General features: G+C 38.8%; 1 protein-coding gene across 3 annotated transcripts in view; it reads right to left on the reverse strand.

Annotated features, from left to right (window-relative positions):
- ZFYVE9 (zinc finger, FYVE domain containing 9) overlaps positions 1 to 17,108 on the reverse strand; it is a 91,579-nt gene extending 74,471 nt beyond the window's left edge. For 2 of the 3 annotated variants that reach the window (XM_005872473.2, XM_005872470.2), the window contains exons 1-3: positions 17,003 to 17,108; positions 6,826 to 6,931; positions 587 to 2,685 (exon numbers count right to left, since the gene is read on the reverse strand). In XM_005872473.2, the coding sequence (XP_005872535.1) occupies positions 587 to 2,685; positions 6,826 to 6,895 (2,169 nt within the window). In that variant the 5' untranslated portion in view covers positions 6,896 to 6,931; positions 17,003 to 17,108. Of the gene's footprint in view, positions 1 to 586; positions 2,686 to 6,825; positions 6,932 to 7,475; positions 7,499 to 17,002 lie in introns of those variants that run through there. The other variant, XM_005872471.2, reaches the window with a different exon arrangement.
- Positions 17,109 to 22,620: the final 5,512 nt, after the last annotated feature.

The raw sequence follows: 22,620 nt of genomic DNA on the forward strand, positions 1-22,620 counted from the left end.
TTTCTCAAGAATTAAAAAAAATGAACTAAGCCCAGTCAGCATGGCTCCTGGTTGAGCATTGACCTATGAACCAGGTTTGATTCCTGGTCGGGGTACATGCCAGGGATGCAGGCTTCATCCCCAGTAGGGGGCGTGCAGGAGGCAGTGATCAATGATTCTCTCTCATCATTGATGTTTCTATCTCTCTCTCCTTCTCCCTTCCTCTCTGAAATCAATAAAAATGAATTTTTTTAAAAAATGAACTAAATCACAAACATTTCTTAAATCGAAAGAATAACTTCCTTATTTCAAACTATTCCATTAACCAAGTATCTATCAATAAAGAAACCACAAAGTTAACACTTCCTCAATTCTCATCTGTTCATGAAAACTGATTCAGCTTAAGTCTTGGCAACAAAATCCTTACATAAACACCAATAATCAGTGAGGTCATTTTTTACCTAGAACTAGAACTGGGTGTTCAAAAGCTACTTATAATGTTCATCTCAATCAGAAGTACTGTATGTTCCTCTTATATTCCCTTTATTTATTTCTAATTGAGCATTACAAAATGAGCATGCTAGATTTCTGAGCTGATACAACTTACCTTCCCACATGCTCTGCAATGGTGCCTCCTTTTGGTGAAAGTAAACCTGGCTTCACATTTCATGCAATTTGGAGCCTGAGAATCTGGTACCCATACTGGAGCCACCTCACCGAGAGTGGTAAAAGGCTTTCTGGCAGAAATTCCAAACTGACCAGCTCTGAGATCATTATCTGGGCTATCTGGAGGTAATACAAGACCCGGTCTACTAGGTATCCCAGACTCATAACTTTCTAAATGTTCCCCATTTGTATCGGCAATAGAAATGTTTCCCAAAGAGGTATCACATGCATTGGTTGCTGAGTTTTCCCCTATTTTTGCTTTCCCAAGAACATCATTTTTGTTTTTAATATTATTTCCATTGTTTGCAGGAAGGTCGTTTTGTAAATGGTCTGATAATGGCTTTGGAATTTGAAGTTTAAGGTTAGACGGTTGCTTGGGTCTTGCACCACCAAAAGGAGCACTGATAGATTGCAGGTTTGCTATCTTGGGTGAAGATTGCCCAAGCACTGATGGAACTTGGCTAGAGAAATTGTGTAAATAATTTTTCTTCATTAGGTCACCAGTGCTGTTTAAAAGTAGTCCACTCCCTTCTGTGATGTCATTTCCTCTCTGTTCATAAATATTTGAGTAGCATTCTGACTTGCTCTCCTCTATTTCCTTTTCTTCTGTTACTGAATCTTCTTTGGAGGGTAAAGTCTTTGGAACAAAACAAACAACTGGGCTCTGCATTCCATAGGAATCACAATTAGATGAAGTATTTGCTGCTGGTGTATCTGTAACAGTGGAGAAATCACAGCCTTCACTTTCATTCATGAAAGTTCCTTTTAAATTTAGACCTGCTTCTGCCATTCTATCACACTCTCCTCCACTATCATTGTAAGTGTCCTCAGGCTGATTCATCTGCAGAAACTTCTCATTTTCTTTACTTACTTGGCTGTCATTCACTTCATTTAGTTTAGTCAATTTCCAATCAGCCATCTCCTGAGATTCAGAGAAATGTTCTGTCATATTAAGAAGGTCTGTAGAGCCAAGAATTTCTTCATGCTCACGACCTTCATTTTCATCAGCTCTAACTTCACTGGGCACAAGGCCATCTGAAAACTGTTCACAGTTATCCTTTCCAGACCCATTATGCATGTCTGGTTTGAGAAGCAGAGGTAAACCAGATGGGATGGATTTTTCCGTTGTCATCTCCTCTGCTGGCTCTTTTTTCATCAAAATACCCTCACTCAAATGGGAAAAGGAGTTTAAACTCCCTAGATCTGTCCTAGGAGAGTTGGTTTTGTCAGTGAGAATCTCATCTGGCATATAGTTCTCTTGTTTTTTAACAGCAGGACCTTCATCTGTTCCCTGGGATGAGATTACTGAATCAACTGTTAAACTTGTAATTACAGACATGGAGGGGTCTCTACCTATGTTTTCATCATCCTTTAATTGTGAAGGGGAACAGCTACTGGCTAGATTATCAGATGAAGTTGTACATATATGTTTAAGAGAATCCCCCTCTGCACTTGGCTTATTCAATAGATCCATTTGTTTCTCTGAGTTCATATTTTTTTCAGTGGAACCATTTATATTAAAACTAAATTGATCAGTTTGTCTGTTTTCATTATCCAGTGAACAGCTTAAAGCATCCATGAGGGATTGATTATTATAATTATTACAATCCTGCAAATCGCTTTGTAATGTCCTTTTATCACAGTTATGCATGACAGCTACAACAAGAACATTCTTCTCATCTGGCAGACAAGCTAGGTTTCCACATTTCTTCTCTCCCACTTCAACAGTACTGCATTGATCATCTTGATTACAGTTCCTCTTAATTAACTGGTCTTCTGCAATGGCATTTTCATCAATCCACATTGTGTTGACCTCTGGATTCAGACTACAGTCCTGCCCATTAGCACAATGGTCCTCTCTTTGTATGGTCAGAGGAGCTGAATAAGCCAGAGAGAAGACTTTCAATTGTGGCTGTGACTCATTAGAAACTGCAGGTTCATTCACACTGGCCAATGCAGGGTTAAATGACAGTCGGTTCGAGGAGGGATCTAGAAGCTTATTCCACTTTGTTTCCAATAAAATAGGAGAAACTGTTTCATCTGAAAAAAAAACAAATAATTACAGTAAGTTTGCTAGTAATACTGGAAAAGCTAGGACTAAATTAATCAACTATATTTTCAAATATAATCTGAAAATAAAATATTCCTAGAATATGAAGTTTCTAATTCTTAGCTAAGAATATGAAAATATATTTATAACTGTTCCCTGTTTAAATATCACTGAGTGGTAATATCCCAGAACATTCCAAACAACAAAAGAATTCTACCTTAATCTAATTAACATAATTCAAGTGGCCCACAAATTATACTTGGGGGGTAGAGGGCCACCAGCAATGGGGAAGGCCTTGGATTGACCAAGTACATCACGGGGTGAGGACTAATCTAAGGTGAAAAAAAAATCAGAAAGTGATGAAGATGTAGTAATTGAGTGGAAAGGACAAGAAAGGAATTTTCTGTGGAGACATAATGTTCTATAATTACATCATGAGTAGAAGAATGTGGGTTATGTGGGATAAAGCTATTTGTCAAAAATGTACAATTAAGATCTGTACATTTCAATGTGTGTAAATTTTATCTTAAAAACTTTATGTCAAAAAGAAACAAACAGTGAAGCAGGGAGTGAGGAGTGGTTGAAGATATAAATGAAACCAAAATGGCAGCAAATCAATCACTGTAGAAGGTGGGTAATGGGTACACTAGAGTTTACTATACTATTATTTACTTTGTATATATTTGAAATTTGTCCATAAGTTTTTAAAAAGTGTGATAGAGTATATTAACTTCTGCTTGTAACCATGTCACAATGTATTAATTGGGTTCATATTTACATTATCAAGGACATTTGGCAGAAAATATTCATTTACCTTATTAAGTCAACCTACATATATTCTATCAATAAGCATAATTTCATGTTCCTGTTTACTTTTTAGATCATAACTATGATGATTATTTTCCCCAAGTTACAGTGCTATGTGTAAGTTTAATTAAATAATAAAAAATGCATTAATTACCCTTCTTGCTTAAATCTGATAAATCATAATCCTAAAATTATGCAGATATATTTCCCCTCAGTAGTAACATTAATCTTTAATGCTCCATTAGCACCTTCTTCATATCTTCATTAAAGCATTTATTACACTGTAATGCAATTGTTAATTTACCTGACTTTTTTAGGCAGAAACCATTTCTTTCCACCAATGTAAGTCCTTACTTTGCATAGTCTCTGGTATGTAGTAAGTACACAATCAATATATGCTAAGTGAGTATCTACCATAGTAAAAGCATTGGGTTTGAGGAACATGAAGATTAAATGATAGCTCTGGCCTCCAAGAAGTACATGATCTAGTTGGGAAAATAAGAAATAGATACAATACAGATGAATATCTAATTAGCAGTACAGGATAGCATAAGTATTTAAAAATTATTATGTAGTAGCAGAAAACAAGTTCAGAGGAGAAAGATATTTTACAGGCTGAGAAAGCGAGCTTGAATTCATGGAAGCAGGAGCAAATGGGCTGGGCTTCAAAGACAACTTTATGTAAGTCTGGAAAAGAGGACATTCATAACAGGGGAACAAGGAAAAGTATAGACCCCAACACAACTATCTGAGAGAGCAATAACCAAATCAGTTTGGGTTGAAAGAAGAATTCACGTTAAAAAGTAGTGAAAAAAAAAACTAGAAAGGGCAGATTACAAAGGCCATAAAACATCAGATAGTGTGGAGAATGGCTTAGTATCTAAATGTTAAATCCTGAGTTTATCAAATCTGGGGTAGCAGAGACTTGAGATTTAGTAGTATGTACTTCCTTTAAAAAAAGAAGTCATGTTTTCAAGTCGGTTCAAGGAAAGAAAAAAAGAAATATTGCTTCTTACGAGCATATTTAATAACAGGAATGATCAGGTACTCATTTCATTTTTCAACTACCTACTATCTGGGCATAATGTTAACTATTTAGTGTCATTTCAGTCTGTGTGTGGTATATTTTTCATTAAAAGGAGGAAATTAACACAAAATGAGAAATCATTTAAAATAAATTTGGAAAGACCGGCTAGAGGCTGTAGTTTTAACACAACTGGCACTGAGATTAAAAAAAAAAAAAGATAGTTCAAAACAAATGAATAATTTAGTTACAAACAAGAAGGTAGCTTCTGAAGTTCTTTTTTTTTCTAAAAGAGTTATTTTTAAATGCAAATACTCTATTTTTAAACTAAGAGAAACACTTTTTATTGATTCAACAAAAATGTATTAGAAAGTAACTATATACAAAGCACCCTACTAGAGTCTACAAGAAGTGGCAAAAAGTGATGTAATGAACTAATAGTTTTATTAATTAGAGTCAGTGGCATTCTAAAAGTATGGTATTCACAAGATTAGGTATAGCATCTGTGTAGTATCTCATGACAAATAACTGTAACACATAGAGGGCCAAATCAAAGAAAGGACTGAGAAAATACTTGTATAAATGATTCAAACTAAGAGGATAATACACCTTCCACCTTGGTATATATAAAGATCACCTAGATCCAAGAAAATCCCAAATGATTAGGTTTCACATTTATATGAATCAGGAATGAACCTAGGATTGTGGGTTAGCTCTGGGTCATCAATGGTAAAATATGAGAAGAGCAAGCCATTCCAGGTATCATTTCTCTCCCTTTTCCCTTCTTACCCCAATGATCCCATATTCTCTTTAAGGCTTCCTCTATCATAGACCCAAAGCAACAAAATCAAGACTAATCTTTCTTCCCAACTACCATCAAATAACAACCTGAATCACTGGGTAGAGTAAAGGTTTGGAGTTCATACCAAAATTATAGACTTTAGATGGAAATATATCACTCCGTAAATTTTTTACATGTCATTTCCTGTTAGAAACAGAGAACACCAAGGAAGGTGGGTAAGGTGAAAGAGATTTAACTATGGCTTATCCATTCAAGTCATCCTGAGAGGGGAATTTAAGGAAAACATTTCCCTAGTGAAATATATATATTGATTTCAGCAAGGAAGGGAGAGGAGAGAGACAGAAACATCAATGAGAGAGAATCATCGATTGGCTGCCTCTTGCACGCCCCACACTGGGGATGGAGCCTACAACCCAGGCATGTGCAGGTCAACATTCTACCACTGAGCCACACTGGCAGGGCTCCCTAGTGAATCTTAAGTAGACATTTTTAGACTGAGCCTTAAAAAAGCATAATTTAATTAACCATGTTGACAGTTGCTTAATCTTTTAAAATTAGGCTTGAAATATATCTTGACTTTATTGGTCAATTGATATTTAAAAAGCAATTTTTCTTAGTTTAGGAAATGCAATCACACATTTTAAAGCTTTTTTTGACCACAGATGGCTCTATATAGTAGAGGAGAGTTCAGGCTTTAGTATCATACAGCCTGGATTCTAATCCATACAGTTGCTGAACTTCTCTGTGCCTCTACTCTCATCTATAAAATGTAAATAAGATCTACTTTCATGGGATTATTTTAAAGATATAATTATAAAATCCATGTAAATGTTTTAGCATAATATCTTGACACAGTGATTAAAAATGTTAGTTATTACCCTGGCTAGCTATACTAATAAAAGGGTAATAGGCTAATTAGACTAGATAGACCGGACGTCTTCTGAACAAAGCCACAGAGGTGGGGGCTGAGGCAGAGGCAGGTAGGGGCGATCAGGCCGGCAGGGGAGAGCAGTTAGGGGCAAACAGGCCAGCAGGGGAGAGCAGTTAGAGGCAACCAGACTGGCAGGGGAGAGCAGTTAGGGGCATCAAGCGGGCAGGCAGAGCGGTTAGGGGGCAACAGGCCAGCAGGGGAGAGTGGTTAGGGGCATCAGGCAGGCAGGCAGAGCGGTCAGGGGAGATCAGGCAGGCAGGCAGGCAGGTGAGCGGTTAGGAGCCAATGGTCCCAGATTACAAGAGGGATGTCCGCAGGGATCGGGCCTAAACTGGCAGTCAGACATCCCCCAAGGGGTCCCGGATTGGAGAGGGTGCAGGCCGGGCTGAGGGACCCCCCACCCTCTGTGCATGAATCTCAAATACTAAAGCCTCTAGTTAATATATAACATTATTAAATCACTGGACCTGATTTTACTTATTTAAAAAGTACTTCATCCTCTTATAACCCCCACATTCTCTATATCATAAATATATTCAAACACCTTTGCCAAAGTAAATTCTCACCTTCGTTTTGTTCAAATTCGTCTAAAACCTTGTCCAGGTTGTAAGCTTCTGCTTGAAAGTAATTCTCCATCGGTGAGGAAACACCGCTTAAGAGACTTGTTTAAATCTAGAGAGATCAAATTTGTATTACATTTTCAAATGTTAAAATATAATTCATAGACAAAACAATTGATACAAAAGGTCCCTCTTCGGGACTTTTTACTCAACTGCCTCCAACACATCCCTCCTTACCCAAATAATTCTAAATCTTTCAGCTTAGCTTACTTTCACAGGGCAGTCTTCCCTGAACCCCTAGAAAAGGTGATCTCCCTTTATAATCTCTCACAGCACTCCATTTTTTCCTTTATAATATTTATAACAATCTATAAATACACCTTGATGTGACTATTTTATTAATGTCAATCTTTCCCACAAGACTATAGATACCACAAAGGCAAACACTTGACTGTGCTCACCAAATGATTAGCACAGAGATTAATGTAGTACCTTTGCAATATATACCTCTGAAATGAATAAGTGAACAGTCTATACCAGCTAGCCAATAAGTTGTATTAAACTCCAATTATAGCCAAACCGGTTTGGCTCAGTGGATGGAGCGTCGGCCTGCGGACTGAAAGGTCCCAGGTTCGATTCCGGTCAAGGGCATGTACCTTGGTTGCGGGCACATCCCCAGTAGGAGGTGTGCAGGAGGCAGCTGGTCGATGTTTCTCTCTCATCGATGTTTCTAACTCTCTATCCCTCTCCCTTCCTCTCTGTAAAAAAATCAATAAAATATATTTTTAAAAAAATAAAAATAAATAAATAAACTCCAATTATAATTAATTCAGGCAAGCATCAAAAATAGATGTTAAAACCTTTTGGTAAATGGTTATTAGGGAAGAAATTATTCACACTGTCTCAAAGTATCATTCCACAGATGACTTATTCATTACACAGAAGAAAATGTATGTTTACCGTGAAAAGATATGGTAATCACTACCTTAACCAAATTATCAAATATCATGAATAATTTAAGAAGTTGACATTATGCACCTCCTGATGTGATGCAATGAGAAGTTTAAAACTTCACCTACAAGTATTGTTGCCAAAAATGTTTAACTTGAATTGAACCAGGAAGAAACAATTAGACAAATCTAGAATCTATTCTATAACTGTCCTAAACTCTTCAAAAAATTCAGTGTTATAGAAAACAAGATCATTCTAAATTAAAAGAGACTAAAGAGATCACTGACTGGATCCTCAATAAAACATGCACATATTCATAAACAAAGTAAAACATAACATTTATGGGACAAGCAGGGGAATTTGAACCATACATTAGGTATAGTGAATTAACAATCATTTTCTTGAATGTGATAACTATATTTTGATTTTCTAAGAGAATGCCCTTACTCTTAGGAAATGCCTGCTGAACTATTTAAGAAAGATATGTTGTACTATCTGCAATTAACCTTTGAATGATTGAGAGAGAAAAAAAGTATTAGAGTGTGAGTGTCGGGGTAAGAAGGGGAAGTGAAAAACTGCCCTGGCCAGGTAACTCAGTTGGTTACAGCATCGTCCTGTACACCAACAGGTTTCCAGCTCAATTCCCAGTCAGGGCACATATCTAGGTTGCGGGTTTAATCCCCAGAAAGTGGGTACAGGAGAAAACCAATTGAAGTTTCTCTCTCATACTGATGTTTTTCTCTCTTTCTCTCTCTCCCTTCCTCTCTCTCTCAAAACACACACACACACACACACACACACACACACACACACATCCTCGGGTGAGGATTTGAAAAATATGGTAGAAATTGATGAATCTAGGTAAAGGCTATACGAGTCTTCGTTGTACTATTTATTCACTTTTTCTATAGGCTTGAAATTTTTCAAAAGAAAAGATCCCTAGCCGGTTTAGCTCAGTAGGTAGAGCGTCTGTCTACGAACTGAAAGGTCCCGGGTTCCGGGCTCAATCCCCAGTCGGAGGCATGCAGGAGGCAGCCGATCAATAATTCTCTCATTATTTATGTTTCTCTCTCTCCCTCTCCCTTCCTCTCTGAAATCAATAAAAATATATATAAAAGAAAGGAGTGTAATGAACTAGTGGTAGAAAGCATTCCTTTCCACTGTGAATACAGACAAAATAGATTATTTTTTTAAGTTTATACACTCAACTTCAAAAGCTAGAAAAGGAAATATACAGATGCCATAAACCAGGAAGAAACCAAGCCACAGTGAGAACTGAAAGGTGACAGTGGGGGTGGGGTGGGGGGATGATTGTCTCTCAGCCCAGCCTGCACCCTCTCTAATCTCGGACATTCCTCTCACAATCCGGGACCGCTGGCTCTCAACCACTTGCCTGCCTGCCTGCCTGATTGCCAGTCCAGACAGCAACCTTCAGGCCTGGGATTTGAAAACTAGCAGGGAGTATGGGAATTATTGGCTGCAAACTTTTAGAAGTTTCTGCATTGGAGGTAGCCAGACTAGGCTCTCTGCACAAAGCCAAGAACTGGAGGGTGGGGGGAGGGGAATGCCCCAAATGGCCCCTATATTCAGCAATGGAGCAGGATGGAACAGAGTGCCAATAAAATTACCATTCAGAAAGTAGAATTCCTAGCCTGCTTCTCATTCAAGATTGGGAATGATATTAATTCTTCCCATTCATGAACATTAACATGATCTATCTCTATGCTTACTCAGCTCTTCCTGTGACTTGTAATAATGCTTTTAATTTTTTAAGTCTTAAAATATGGGATAGTGAGGAAAGAGTGGTGTATCTTTACTAATAAAAGCCTAGGTGGCCCTCACACGACGCCCACACATCATCACAAGATGGCCACCACAAGATGGACAGCAGGGAGGGCAGTTGTGGGCGATCAGGCAGGCAGGGGAGGGCAGTTGGGGGCAACCAGGCTGGCAGGGGAGGGCAGTTGGGGGTGACCAGGTCGGCAGGGGAGGGCAGTTGGGGGCGAGATCAGGCTGGCAGGGGAGGGCAGTTGGGGGCCATCGGGCCGGCAGGGGAGAGCACTTGGGGGCAATCAGGCAGGCAGGGGAGCAGGTAGGGGGCGATCAGGCTAGCAGGCAGAGGCGGTTAGGGGCAATCAGGCAGGCAGGCAGGCAAGTGGTTGAGAGCCAGTGGTCCCGGATTGTGAGAGGGATGTCCGAGATTAGAGAGTGAGCAGGCTGGGCTGAGAGACAATCATCCCCCCACCCCACCCCCAGTGCACGAATTTCATACACCAGACCTCTAGTGTGACTATAAAGAAGTAATACAAGAGAGATCTCAGTGGTGACAAATCTACATGTAATAAAGGGGAGAGAACTACATATACTCATGAGTATGTTCACAGTAGCATTATTCATAACAGCCAAAAGATAGAAACAACTTAAATATCCACCAACTGATGAATGGATAAAATATCAATTTTCTGCTTTTGAAATTATCTATAGTTATGTAGAGATGTCACCAATGAGAAAAAAATGGGTAAATGAAGTAACTTTCTATACTATTTTGCCCTTCCTATGAGCTTATAATCACTTCAAAATATAAAGTTTAAAAAATAAAAGGAAAAGAGTTATTTTAAAAAACTGAATAGTCATGGAGGCAGGATGAAGAGGGCATCTGTGTAAGAGAGAATCAGAGCCGGAGTGTGGTAAATCATAGCCCAAGTGTGTAAGGGTGGCCCAGCATAAAGTGTCAGAGCACCAGCAGGGTGAGAAAGTTGTCTATTCAGAAGGACAGCCCAGCATGGGTATCAGAGCACAAGCAGGTAGGTAAAAAGGGTCCATGTGCAGGAGGGGTGAGAAGGAGATATAAGAGGGCAATCCAGGGTGGTAGGTCAGAGCCTGAACAGGATAAGAAAGGCCAAGAGAGCCTTAGCTGGTTTGGCTCAGTGGATAGAGTATCAACTCGAGGACTAAAGGGTCCTGGGTTTGATTCCGGTCTAAGGCATTTACCTTGGTTGCAGGTTAGATCCCCTGCCCTGGTCAAGGCATGTGCGGGAGGCAACCAATCAATGTGTCCCTCTCACATCAATCTTTCTCTCTCTGTGTCTCTACCTCTCCCTTCCACTCTGTCTAAAAATTAATGGGAAAATATCCTTGGATGGGGATTAACAAAAAGGAGGAGGAGGAGGAAGAGGAAGAGGAGGAGGAGAAGGAGGAAGGAGATAACTACCATTGATGAACACTGTGCCAGCACTAGTCTAGGTTCTCACTGTGCATTAATGACCTAAAGAGATATAAAAGCCTAATGAAGTGGGTGCCATATTATTCTATGTCACAGATTAGAAACCTCTTGGAGTTGTGGGCCGAGTAAGCAACTCACCCAGTCCCGTGGCTGGAGTGGTGCAGGAGGAGGAGAGGAGGAGGGGAGGAGGAGGAGGAGGAGGAGGAGGAGGAGGAAAAAGAAAATGATAGTAGACTGGTTACAGGTAAAGAGATGGATCAAATAAGTGATTACATGAAGGCAATGAAAGAAAGTCTATCACTGTTGAAGAAAGGGGTTAAAATGTGGAAAAAGAGAAAACTATAAAGAACCCTGCAGTGTTAGTTTGAAATTTGAGCTATCAGTATGAACTCATGGACTTCAATAAACATAGACGCTTATAGCAATAAATATAATACAAATGTACGGGAGCGTGTGTGTGCGTGTGCGTGTGCGTGTGCGTGTGCGTATTTTCTAGCTCTTTCCATAGAGGATCTCGGAACAGCAAAGCCCCACCTCAACTCCAAGAAGCAATAAATATACATACACCAGATTTGGTTTTTACATATTGTTATCCACTAAAATGAACCAGAGCTCCAGGGAGAAATGGCTAATTCCAAAACTGAAGTAGAAAAAATACAAGACTTTTGATGAGGTTGTAGAGAACCCTCAAACACTGCTGGGAGAAAAGTAAAATGGTATGGTAACTTCGGAAAACATTTGTTATTTCCTCAATAAGTTAAATAGAATTAACACTTGGCATAGCTTTTCCACTCCTGGGTTTATACCCAAGAGAAATGAAAACATATTCATACAAAAAGTTATCTGCTAATGCTCATAACCAGCATTATTCATAACAGCCAAAATTGGAAACATCTATCTACCAATGAATTGATAAATAAAATGTGATATGGAATATTATATGATAAAAATGGATGAGTACTGTTATATGATACAACATGGATGAATCTTGGAAATATTACGGTAACTGAAAAAATCAGGCACAAGGAACAACTGTAATAATCTGAACAATAAAGATTTAATTTTTTAAAAAAGCAAGCACAAAAAGCTATATATTAAATGATTCCATTTATACAAAATGTAAAGACTAAGCAAATCCACAGTAAATTAGTGGTTGCCACGAGTTGGGGGAATTGGAGGGAAATGGGAAGTGACTGCTAATGAATACAGATTTCTTTTTGGGATGATAAAAATGTGGAATTAGTGGTGATAACTGCACAACTCTCTAAGTACCTATTAATAAAACAATGAACTATATACTTTTAAAGGCTGAGTTTTATGGTATGTGAATTATTATTTCAATTTTTAAAAAAGAAGATCCTTGAATATTTATCTTGTGTACTGGAAAGCAAAGAAGTGCTTCAAGAATGATTGGAACATGTTAAAAAGACACAGAAACCAGCCTGAAGGAGCTCCCACAGGCCAAATCAGAGACAATTTGAGCATCAAAATAAATAATGATAGCAATGGATTACAACCCTTTGAATAAAAAAGAAAACCATGAGTCTTTACAACATGAGTGAGTAAATCCCAAGTGTGATGAGGAATAGGATATCTACATAATTTCAAAGTTCCTCTCCACAAAAAGACTTACTAATTACCAAAGAAGCCCTAACCGGTTTGGCTCAGTGGATATAGCGTCAGCCTGTGGACTGAAGGGTCCCAGGTTCGATTCCGGTCAAGGGCTTGTACCTTGGTTGCGGGCACATCCCCAGTAGGGGGTGTGCAGGAGGCAGCGGATCAATGTTTTCTCTCATCGATGTTTCTAACTCTCTATCCCTCTCCCTTCCTCTCTGTAAAAAAAATCAATAAAATATATTTAAAATTTTTTAAAAAAAGAAGAGTCACTTCAGAGATAAAGCCTGGAAGATACTACCTTACACAGGTGATCAAAGTGAATATCATCAATATTAGAAATTGTGCTCCCTGATGAATTGCAATAAAAAGGACATAGCAATGTTGATACTGGGGGAGGCTATGTGTGTGGGATGGGGCGTGGGTAACAAGGAATAGGGATAGGATTATTTGGGGAACAGCCTGTCCTTTCTGCTCAATTTTGCTATGAACCTAAAACTGCTCTAAAAAATAAAGGTTAGCCCTGACCGGTTTGGCTCAGTAGATAGAGCGTCGGCATGCGGACTGAAGGGTCCCGGGTTCGGTTCCAGTCAAGGGCATGTACCTTGGTTGCGGGCACATCCCCAGTGTGGGGTGTACAGGAGGCGGCTGGTCGATGTTTCTCTCTCATCGATGTTTCTGACTCTCTATCCCTCTCCCTTCCTCTCTGTAAAAAATCAATAAAATATATTTTTAAAAAAATAAAGGTTATTAATCAAGAACAAAAACAGCACCACTTCTGTGATATTTCCACCAAAAGTGCATTACCTGAACCTAGTCATGAGGAAATATCAGGCACATTCTACAAAATAACTGGTCTGCAATTTTTAAGTGTCAAGGTCAAGAAAATAAAATACCACAGAACTATTCCAGAAAGGAGACTACAGAGACATGGCAACTAAATGCAACATGTGATTTAAAACTAGATCCTGTTTACATAAAGAACATTATTTGTACAACTAGGGAAACTTGAATAAGGTCCGAGAATTAGATGGTTGTAATGCATCAGTTAATCCCCTGACTTTGATGGCTGTATTGTGATTATGTAGGATGCTGTCCTTGTTTGTAGGAAACAGTTTCAAAGGTGACGCAGCATTCAGCTAGCAACTCTCAAATGGTTCAGAGAAAAAAAGTTTTTTGTAATATACTTGCACCTTTTTCTATAAACTTGAAATCACTTTTAAATTCTTTAAAATGCACCAAAAGTGTCTATCATGTTTTTAATTTCTAGAGCACTTTCTTTTTCTGATTCTTTTAATGATATCTTGATCTTATTTCATGGATATAATTTTTTCTCTTACCTCTCTGATATAATTACCTACAGTTTTGTTTTTGTTTTCAAACTTTCTTCTATTTCCAATATCATTTCCTTCAAGTTCCTCTTTTGTACTTTTGTGTTTTGCTCTCTGTCTTTCACATTGGAGGTGTTCCCCAAATGCCTATCTATTGAACAAATGAAGTACTGAAAGCCAATTGGAAAGTTCTGCATGTGTGGCTTCTCAACTAGAAGGCTTCCAATGAGTGGTGATTGGTTAAAAACACAACTATTTCACTGAAAGACCTCAAAATGTCAGTATACATAAGTTTTTTTCTCTGGACTCCAGAGAAGACTCATCATCTCCTGTCAGGGAGTGCAGAGCTGTAATACCAGAAAATCACCTTCTGAAAGAGCAAAGAGTGAGGGAAAGGGTCTCACTTGTCAATATATAGGATTTCCTTTAATCCCCATTTTCACTATGGTGCCTCGCCCTGATATCGGAAAGCCTCTTTAGTTTCATTTTCCAAAGAACAACCTGTGGTCTCCTGAGGACTTGGGAGAGAGGCAGGCTTCTCACTACATACACTGTGCCTCTCAAAAGATTTAAATCTATGTCAGGATTCTTTACCTGCCTTCTTATAAAAGTATCCATCTCCTTTTAAAAACAAGTCACTAAATATTATACATGCACATCTCAAAAAGGAATGTAATAACTTAATTTTCAGTAGTTTCTTCCTGAAGATCTCATCTTTTGTCTTTGGGTTTGTAGACCCCTTTTGTTCTTTTTTATTCTGTTGACCAGAGTCCTTTTGAACAATCTCCTGAATCTATCTTTTACAGCACTGATCTGACTGCCTCTCTGGCTCCTTCACTGGGACTTCCTCTTTATGCCATATACTAATTGCAATAAATGTGTACATACATGCATCAAACATTACTAAGCATCTACTAAATACCAGGCACTGTCCTAGTCATTAGGTTACAATGACAAATAAAACAATGTCCTTGGCCTAAAAGTGCCTAACGTTTCAAAGAGGAGATGGATAAATAAATTTAAAACAAAAAAACACATAAAACATTGTGGTATATACTAATTGACATATATGTACTGGTGCTATGGAGCCAAAGAAAAGGTGAATCCAACCTGGACTTAAGCAAGGGTGTATAATTTTGGGTAGGGTAGGCTTTAGTAATAAATACTAGTATTATAATAATTAATTATTGCTGATTATTTATTATTTATTACTAGAGGCCCGGTGCACAAAAATTTGTGCACTCAGGGGGTCCCTCAGCCTGGCCTGTGCCCTCTCGCAATCTGGGACCCCTTGTGGTATGTCCACCCGCTCCCCTGGGGATTGGGCCTAAGCTGGCAGTCAGACATCCCTCTGGCAGCCCAGGAGCCCTTGGGGGATGTCCACTTGCCAGCGAGGAGCAGGCCTAAGCTGCAGTCAGACATCCTTAGCCCTGCTGAGGAGGCGGGAGAGGCTCCCGCCACCACCACTGTGCTGGCAGCCATCAGCCTGGCTTGTGGCTGAGCAGAGCTCCCCCTGTGGGAGCACACTGACCACCAGGGGGCAGCTCCTGCATTGAGCATCTGCTCCCTGGTGGTCAGTGTGTGTCATAGTGACCAGTCATTCCCAGTGGTTCTGCTGTTGGGGTCAATTTGCATATTACCCTTTTATTATATAGGATTATTGACTATCTTTGCAGTGGATGAAAACTTCCTAAAGAAGCGGCACCTGAAGAATAAGATTTTGCCACATGAAAGCAGAGAAGGGTAGGGGACAAGAAATACCTTGCTAACTGCAGGCCCAGAAGTTTTGATGAGGAAGGCATTACTGCTAAATGTCTTTGCTCCACTCTCAACTGAATAGAAAAGGAGCTCAGTCTCCTGTTAGACCCTGCCTCTATCCTCAAAGCTTACATGGAAAACCAGAAACTCAGCCAGAATATACGACACTCCATTAGTGAATGATGTAATCAGTTTCTGAAACCAATCTCATCTATATACCCTCTACCCCACCACCATTTTTTACCCCTTAAATAATCAAACATGATTTCTAGTCAGGAAAAAGCCAATGATTCCTGCTCTAAAGGACTATTAAAATACTTCCAATTTTATTTTCTTTTACAAATAAGCGTAGATGTATTTAGTTATTATTGATTGGTTTTAGAGAGAGAGAAAGGGAAAGAGTGTAAGAGAGAAACATCAATTTGTGATTTGTTGTTCCACTTGCTTTTTGGTTTTTTTCATCCTCACCCAAGGATATTTTTTTCCATTGATTTTTTTAGTGAGAGTGGAAGGGAGGGAAAAGGAGGGGGTGGGGGTACAAGAGAGAAAGAAACATTGATGTGAAAGAGAGACATCAATCGGGAACTCCCACTGGCATCCCTACCAGGTCCGGGTAATTAAGCCCACAACCAAGGTACATGTCCTTGACTTCAGTCATCGGGCTGACACTCTAACCACTGAGCAAAACAGGTCAGGGATGTTGTTCCTCTTTATTTATGCATTCATTGGATGATTCTTGTATGTGCCCTGACGGGGCTCGAACCCACAACCTTGGCATACTGGGATGACAGCTCTAACCAACTGAGCTACCCAGCCAAGGCACTACTTCCAATTTTCTTAAAAGTATTGCTCTTCATAAGTAGTTTAAAAATGCAAAAGAATGTAATTAAATCTATATTTCTGATTCCCTGCTCCAAAATTAGCTTTAATTGTTAAACTCTTGCATGATGAATAAGAAATATAAATGGCACTAATTGGGTAGATTACTATTATTTGCTCTTAACAATATTGCTCAAATCCATGTTCTTCTTCATGGTGAAATTACCTTTGTACACTCAAGGTAGAAATTGACTCTAAAAGCACTGATAGAGAACTTAGCATTTTTGACATAATTCAACAGTAATTTAAAAATATCCTTTTGTTCTGAATTTAAGTCAAATATTTCTTAAAACTACACTGCTGATTTAACAAGAGGCAATGTTATTAATGAAGCAAGCAGCATATATACATAAGCATTATTTTCTATAGATCTAGTTGTTTTCTTAAGTTCAAGCTCTAAGAGAAATATGAACATTGGTTTTCTTACCTTTTTCCCCTTACACGTGTGATAAGAAACAGACTTCCCTGTGCTTAATCATGATGCTTGCTGCACTGCCAGCCAGTCTTGCTGATTCAGTATGTTCTGTTTGATCCTAAAGAAAAAAACACATTGCTCATTACATTTGCAAGAAAAGCTGTAATTTTCTTCATATAAACCTATCATAGCCAGACAAATAAAAGCTATGGGGCTTAAACAATAAATTACAATTACATCTTCAGATTCGAAGATGTGGCTGGCCAGCATGAAATGTAATGCAGCAGCAGACACATTTTATTGTCTAAAAAGGCCAATAGGTAAATATTACAATGAACAATTAAGACTTTTTGCACACTTCTTATTTTCAATATATAATACAGAGTGAAACATCAAGGCAGGCTCTTTCTACCCAATGCCTTTAATTATGTTAATTCATAATAATACTACTGATTTATATTACAACTAGGGGCCCAGTGCACGAATTCGTGCACCTTGAAAGGAACTGTGGGCCGCGAGGCTGCGGTGGGCACAGGGGCGGGTCTCCACCCATCCTCCACGCCCCTGCCCAGCCCCTCCCACCGTGGCCCCCAGTCCCCTATCTGCTATCAGCCTCAGCTCCCACCCCGCCGCTCCCACATGCTGACAGCACCGGCCCCGCTTGCACCCGCTGAAGACGCGGGGTGATTGGGCCTGGCACCAGCAGTGGGTGCGAGTGGGGTTGGTGCCATCAGCAGGCGCAAGCGGCAGCTGCTGCCCCGATCACCCCTCAGGAGGGGGGGAGGAGAAGCCCTGAGGGGCGATTGGGCCGGCAGCCACAGCTTGCACCCACTGACTGTGCTGAGCTATCGGGGCCGGCACCAGGTGCCACCAGTGGGTGCAAGTGGGGCCAGCGCCGGCAGCAGGTGCAAGCGCCAGGCGGGACTGCGGCGCATGGGAGCAAAGAATTTTCAGTAACCACCAGAGGCTCGCCCTGATGACAGCAACTGGCGTCCCGCCTTGGTCTGGTGCCTCTGCTCACCTGCTCCACCGTCCCGCCGCGGCCAACGCCCGCCATGTTTTGCGCATGCCCCCTGGTGGTCAGCGCAAATCATAGCAACTGGTTGTTTGGTTGTTCAGTTGTTCCAACATCGGTCTATTTGCACATTAACCTTTTATTATATAGGATAAGCTCTCCAAGAATCCAAAGCTAACAAACCTGCTGCTTCACAAAAAAGTCTTCTGTCAGTGTGATTTTTTTTCCTACCTACAAAGAACTCTTAAAATGAGAGATTCAAAAGCTTCCTGCTAAGATTTTTATTGCCAAACAACTGTTTTCTTCCAAATGAAGTATCTTATGATCCCAGTACTCTTCTGCTTAGTAGCAATAGATCTATTAATCCAATTTTAATATATACTATCAGGTGTATGCAATAGCCAAAGTTTTCTCAAATGTTATTTCCTTCTTCTCAATATATGACAAGATCCATGAAGTTATAGTAGTCCAATAAATGCCTCTATAACTGCTCAGAGATAATTTGAAATTCTTTAAGAGCTTAATTTAGCCTTGAACAAGATTAGTAGTTGAAACTAATCACAAACTAAGAATATCATATTATCAGCATAAAATATCTAACATATAGTCATAGAATTTTCAAAATAAGAAAATATACTAGAGATGATCTAATGGACATCATTTAATTTTAAAAATAAACTGAGGCACTAAAAGAAATTTGTTGATATAATTACAAACATGATTCTATTATCTGATGCGAAAATTATGCGCTTACTAAAAAATAAGAGAATAAGAAAAAGGCCTAAAATTCCAGAAACCAATAAAACAATATGGAACGAAAATCACTGGTAAAAGATTTTCCTATCTTGAGAACTTGAAAAAATATGTACAGGCTACATATTCTATATGAGAAGAGCTGCTGATGCTAAAAAATAGACTTACATTTATTAAGAAGAACTAAATCATATCAGGTATGAAAGGGACAAAGTCAAAATGAGAATGAGGCAAAGTAAGGTCCTCCTCTCTAATACCTAGCTAATTGAAGTTTTTTTTAACAAAACATATAATTCTATAGATTCAAAGTCAAATCCAGTATGTGTGTGAGACAAGTCCAATAATACCATGTAACTATCCCCAAGATCATAGGTTTTTCTTCTGGAATCATATCTCTTTGACCTTCTAGTCTCAGCTGGCAAAGCCTCAAGCCTGGTTAAGTCCAACTGTCTACCTACTTCACACATTCCCCCAAACAGCTTAAATGTGGCTGAATTAAAAAAAAAATCACACAGATGGTGACTGGTCTCAACTTTACAATTATGACTTCACAGTACATCTTCCTTAGTCATTCTACTTTCAACCCTGTACCTGATCTCCAGCTTCTGGTATGCCTAGAATGTCTATCTCCCCCACTGGACTGTGAGAATTCACGGAGAACAAGGGCTATGTCTTCCTTCTCTGTAACCCACAGTGTACCAAATAGTGCTCAATAAATGCTTCATGAAGAAATAAACTGTATGAAGTTAATGAAGTCATATTTAAGTATCAACTTCATGACAAAGATTTCTTCCTCCCTAAGAAATGAATATTTGTGAATGTGTGTCACAGGTGAGAGGGACAGCAAGAGTGAATTAAAAAAATGGAGAAATTCTCTAGTGGGAGAGAAAAAAGTGATAAGCATTTAAATAGTTGCAAAATTTTATCACAGGCCCTTTGACAAAATAACTACTCTTCTAGATATTTATCTTTTTTTATTATTGTCTAAAATTTTACATATGTCTCCTTTTTCCCCCCCAATTGACTCCCCCCCCAAGCCATTCCCATCCCAGGCAAGCCCGCAACGCCCCAGTCCTCATGGGCATTACAATGGCAGGTAATCTTTAATATGGGCCACATTTAAGATAATTTATCTAAGTAGCAAAGAAAGAACCAATGTCTTTAGAACACCTTCTAAGAGCTAAGCAGCTTGTAAGCACTTTATATCTATTGTCTTATTCATCAAATTATGTTGATAATTATATCCCACATATGAGTGAGATCATGTGATATTTATCTTTCTCCGACTGGCTTATTTCGCTTAGCATAAAGAGGTATTTGGATAAACAAAAAAGATGTAGAATAAGTTACTGTTAGACTGATGTTTAAAATAGTAAAATATTGGGGAAAATCTAAACAGCAAATGAAAGGAGCAATTTACAAAATGGTACAAAAGGTAAGACTCCATATTTGGGGAGAAACTTAAAAGTTTTAAAAAATATACACCTAGCCCTAACCAGTTTGGCTCAGTGGATAGAGCATCGGCCTTCGGAGTAAAGGATCCCAGGCTCGATTCCAGTCAAGGGCATGCACATTGGTTGCGAGCACATCCCCAGTAGGGGGTATGCAGGGGGCAGCTGATCAATGTTTCTCTTTCATCGATGTTTCTAACTCTCTATCCCTCTCCCTTCCTCTCTGTAAAAAAATCAATAAAATATATTAAAATACACACACACACACACAAATATAATGGAGAATCTCTCAACAGGGTTTGGGTGATTTACATTATTTTCAAGCCTCTATAGACCTAATTTTTCTTAGGATAAATGTATGTTATTTGTTAATAAAAGGAAAGAGAATTGAAGGTTTGTGAATTTCAATTAATAAAAACCCAAACTACTTAAATTTTTACTTTCAAATATAAAAACTGAAAAAGAAAGAAAACAGAAAAAACAAGGATTTTTTAAAAATCCTCACTTAAGGATATTTTTTTAAATTGACTTTTAGAGAGAGGGGGAGGGGGAGAGAGTGAGAGAGAGAGAGAGAGAGAGAGAGAGAGAGAGAGAGAGAGAGAGAAACATCAATTGGTCACCTCCCATACACACTCTGACTGGGAATTGAACCTGCAGCTTAGGTATGTGTCCTGACCCACCAGGCCAGGGTGGAAAACAAGGATTTTAAAAAATTATTTCCCTGGTATATGTAACAGAAGATTAAATTTTTAATTATAATGTGGGGAAAGAAAAAGAAAAAAGAAAAGGATTTAGAACCATAAAAGGGACAGGCAAAAATAGAGACCCACTGATAACAGCCTCTCCTCTATTGAGTGGGCTCAATAAAACAGCCCTCTGGCTTCTTACAGTTTAGGCAACATGTCATTATTCAAGCAAGAAGCTGGGATGAGGGAGGGGGTGTTACCTTCTTCTATAGTAGTTTATCAAATTTTTCCTCTAAATAATATACAGTATTCTACTAATAAGTAAAGAGTTCTGGTAACTGAATTCTTTACCTTTTTTACCTCCATCTCATTAACTTTCCAGACCATTTTAGTACTCCTTATAGATTGGCACCCTAGGAACTCATTTAAGCTAGCCAGCTCCTTAATTCATCATTATCTATGCATCATTATCCATCTGGCTCACCAATCCAAAACCTTAAATGCCATTTTAGATACTACCTCTACTTCTCCCCACCTCTACATTCAAACTAACACATCTTGTCAATCTTGCCTTTTAAATCTCTCAAACTCATCCACTCTCTCCATTCCCATTGCCATATCCTGCACCACCACCATCTTTCTGTTGCCCAAATTCTTGCAAGAATCCTAACTAGTCTCCCTGTCCCGCACCCATTTTGTAGCCATCTAGCCTAGTCTCTACACAAATATAAAACACAAATCTGATTTATTTTGTACTTAACACCATTCAATAGTATCCTAATTACCCTTAGAATAAAGTCCACACCTCTATATGGTTTCTGCTTACCTCTCTAGTATGATACCTCTCTATTCTCTAATTTTTGCTCTATGCATGGTAGACGTGATCAACTAAACTTTCAATTCTCAATCTTGCTCATCCCATTTCTCAAAACAGGCCTTCATATTGATATGGGCTACAATATGAATGAACTTTGAAAACATTACGCTACGTGAAAGAAGCCAGTCACAAAAGACCACATAGTGTATGGTTCTATTTATATGAAGTGTTCACAAAAGGCAAATCCTTAAGAAATAGAAAGTAGATTCATTGTTGCCAGGGTTAGGGAACAAGGGGAGTGACTGCTAAATGGGTATGGGGTTTCTTTTGGGGTTAATGAGAATGTTCTAGAATTAGACAGCGGTGATGGTTACACAACTCTGTGAATACACTGCAAACAAATGAATGTATACTTAAAAAGAGTGAAATTTTATGGTATGTAAATTATATCTCAATAAAACTTGTAAAAACAAAATAAAACATTCCTTCACTCATTATTATTTAGTTCTGGAATACTCTGCCTGTGACACTGTTACTTGACTAATTCTCACTTATCCTCCTTATCGTACCTTAAACATCACATCTTCCAGGAAGCCCTTCTGATGTAGGTCTGGAATAAGATGTCCCTTCTTTCTTAATTATCTTTTACTTCCTCTATCATAGCACTTATCAATTGAATTATAATTTTTTTTAACTACTTGTCTCTCCCTTCCAGGCTATTGAGATTTTTCAGACTGCTTTTGTCTTACCATTACATCCCTAGTATACGGCATAATGTTTGGCAAAGAGTAAGTGCTCAAAACCACTTGGAACGCCAAGTAAAATAACTAAAGGATTTACTTTCACAGCACTTCCACCTAGGAAATTTTTTCCATACAAAGGATTGTGCTGAGACTAAGACTCTAACA

This window comes from Myotis brandtii, unplaced genomic scaffold, assembly GCF_000412655.1.
Source record: "Myotis brandtii unplaced genomic scaffold, ASM41265v1 scaffold382, whole genome shotgun sequence".
Classification (NCBI taxonomy): Eukaryota; Metazoa; Chordata; class Mammalia; order Chiroptera; family Vespertilionidae; genus Myotis; species Myotis brandtii.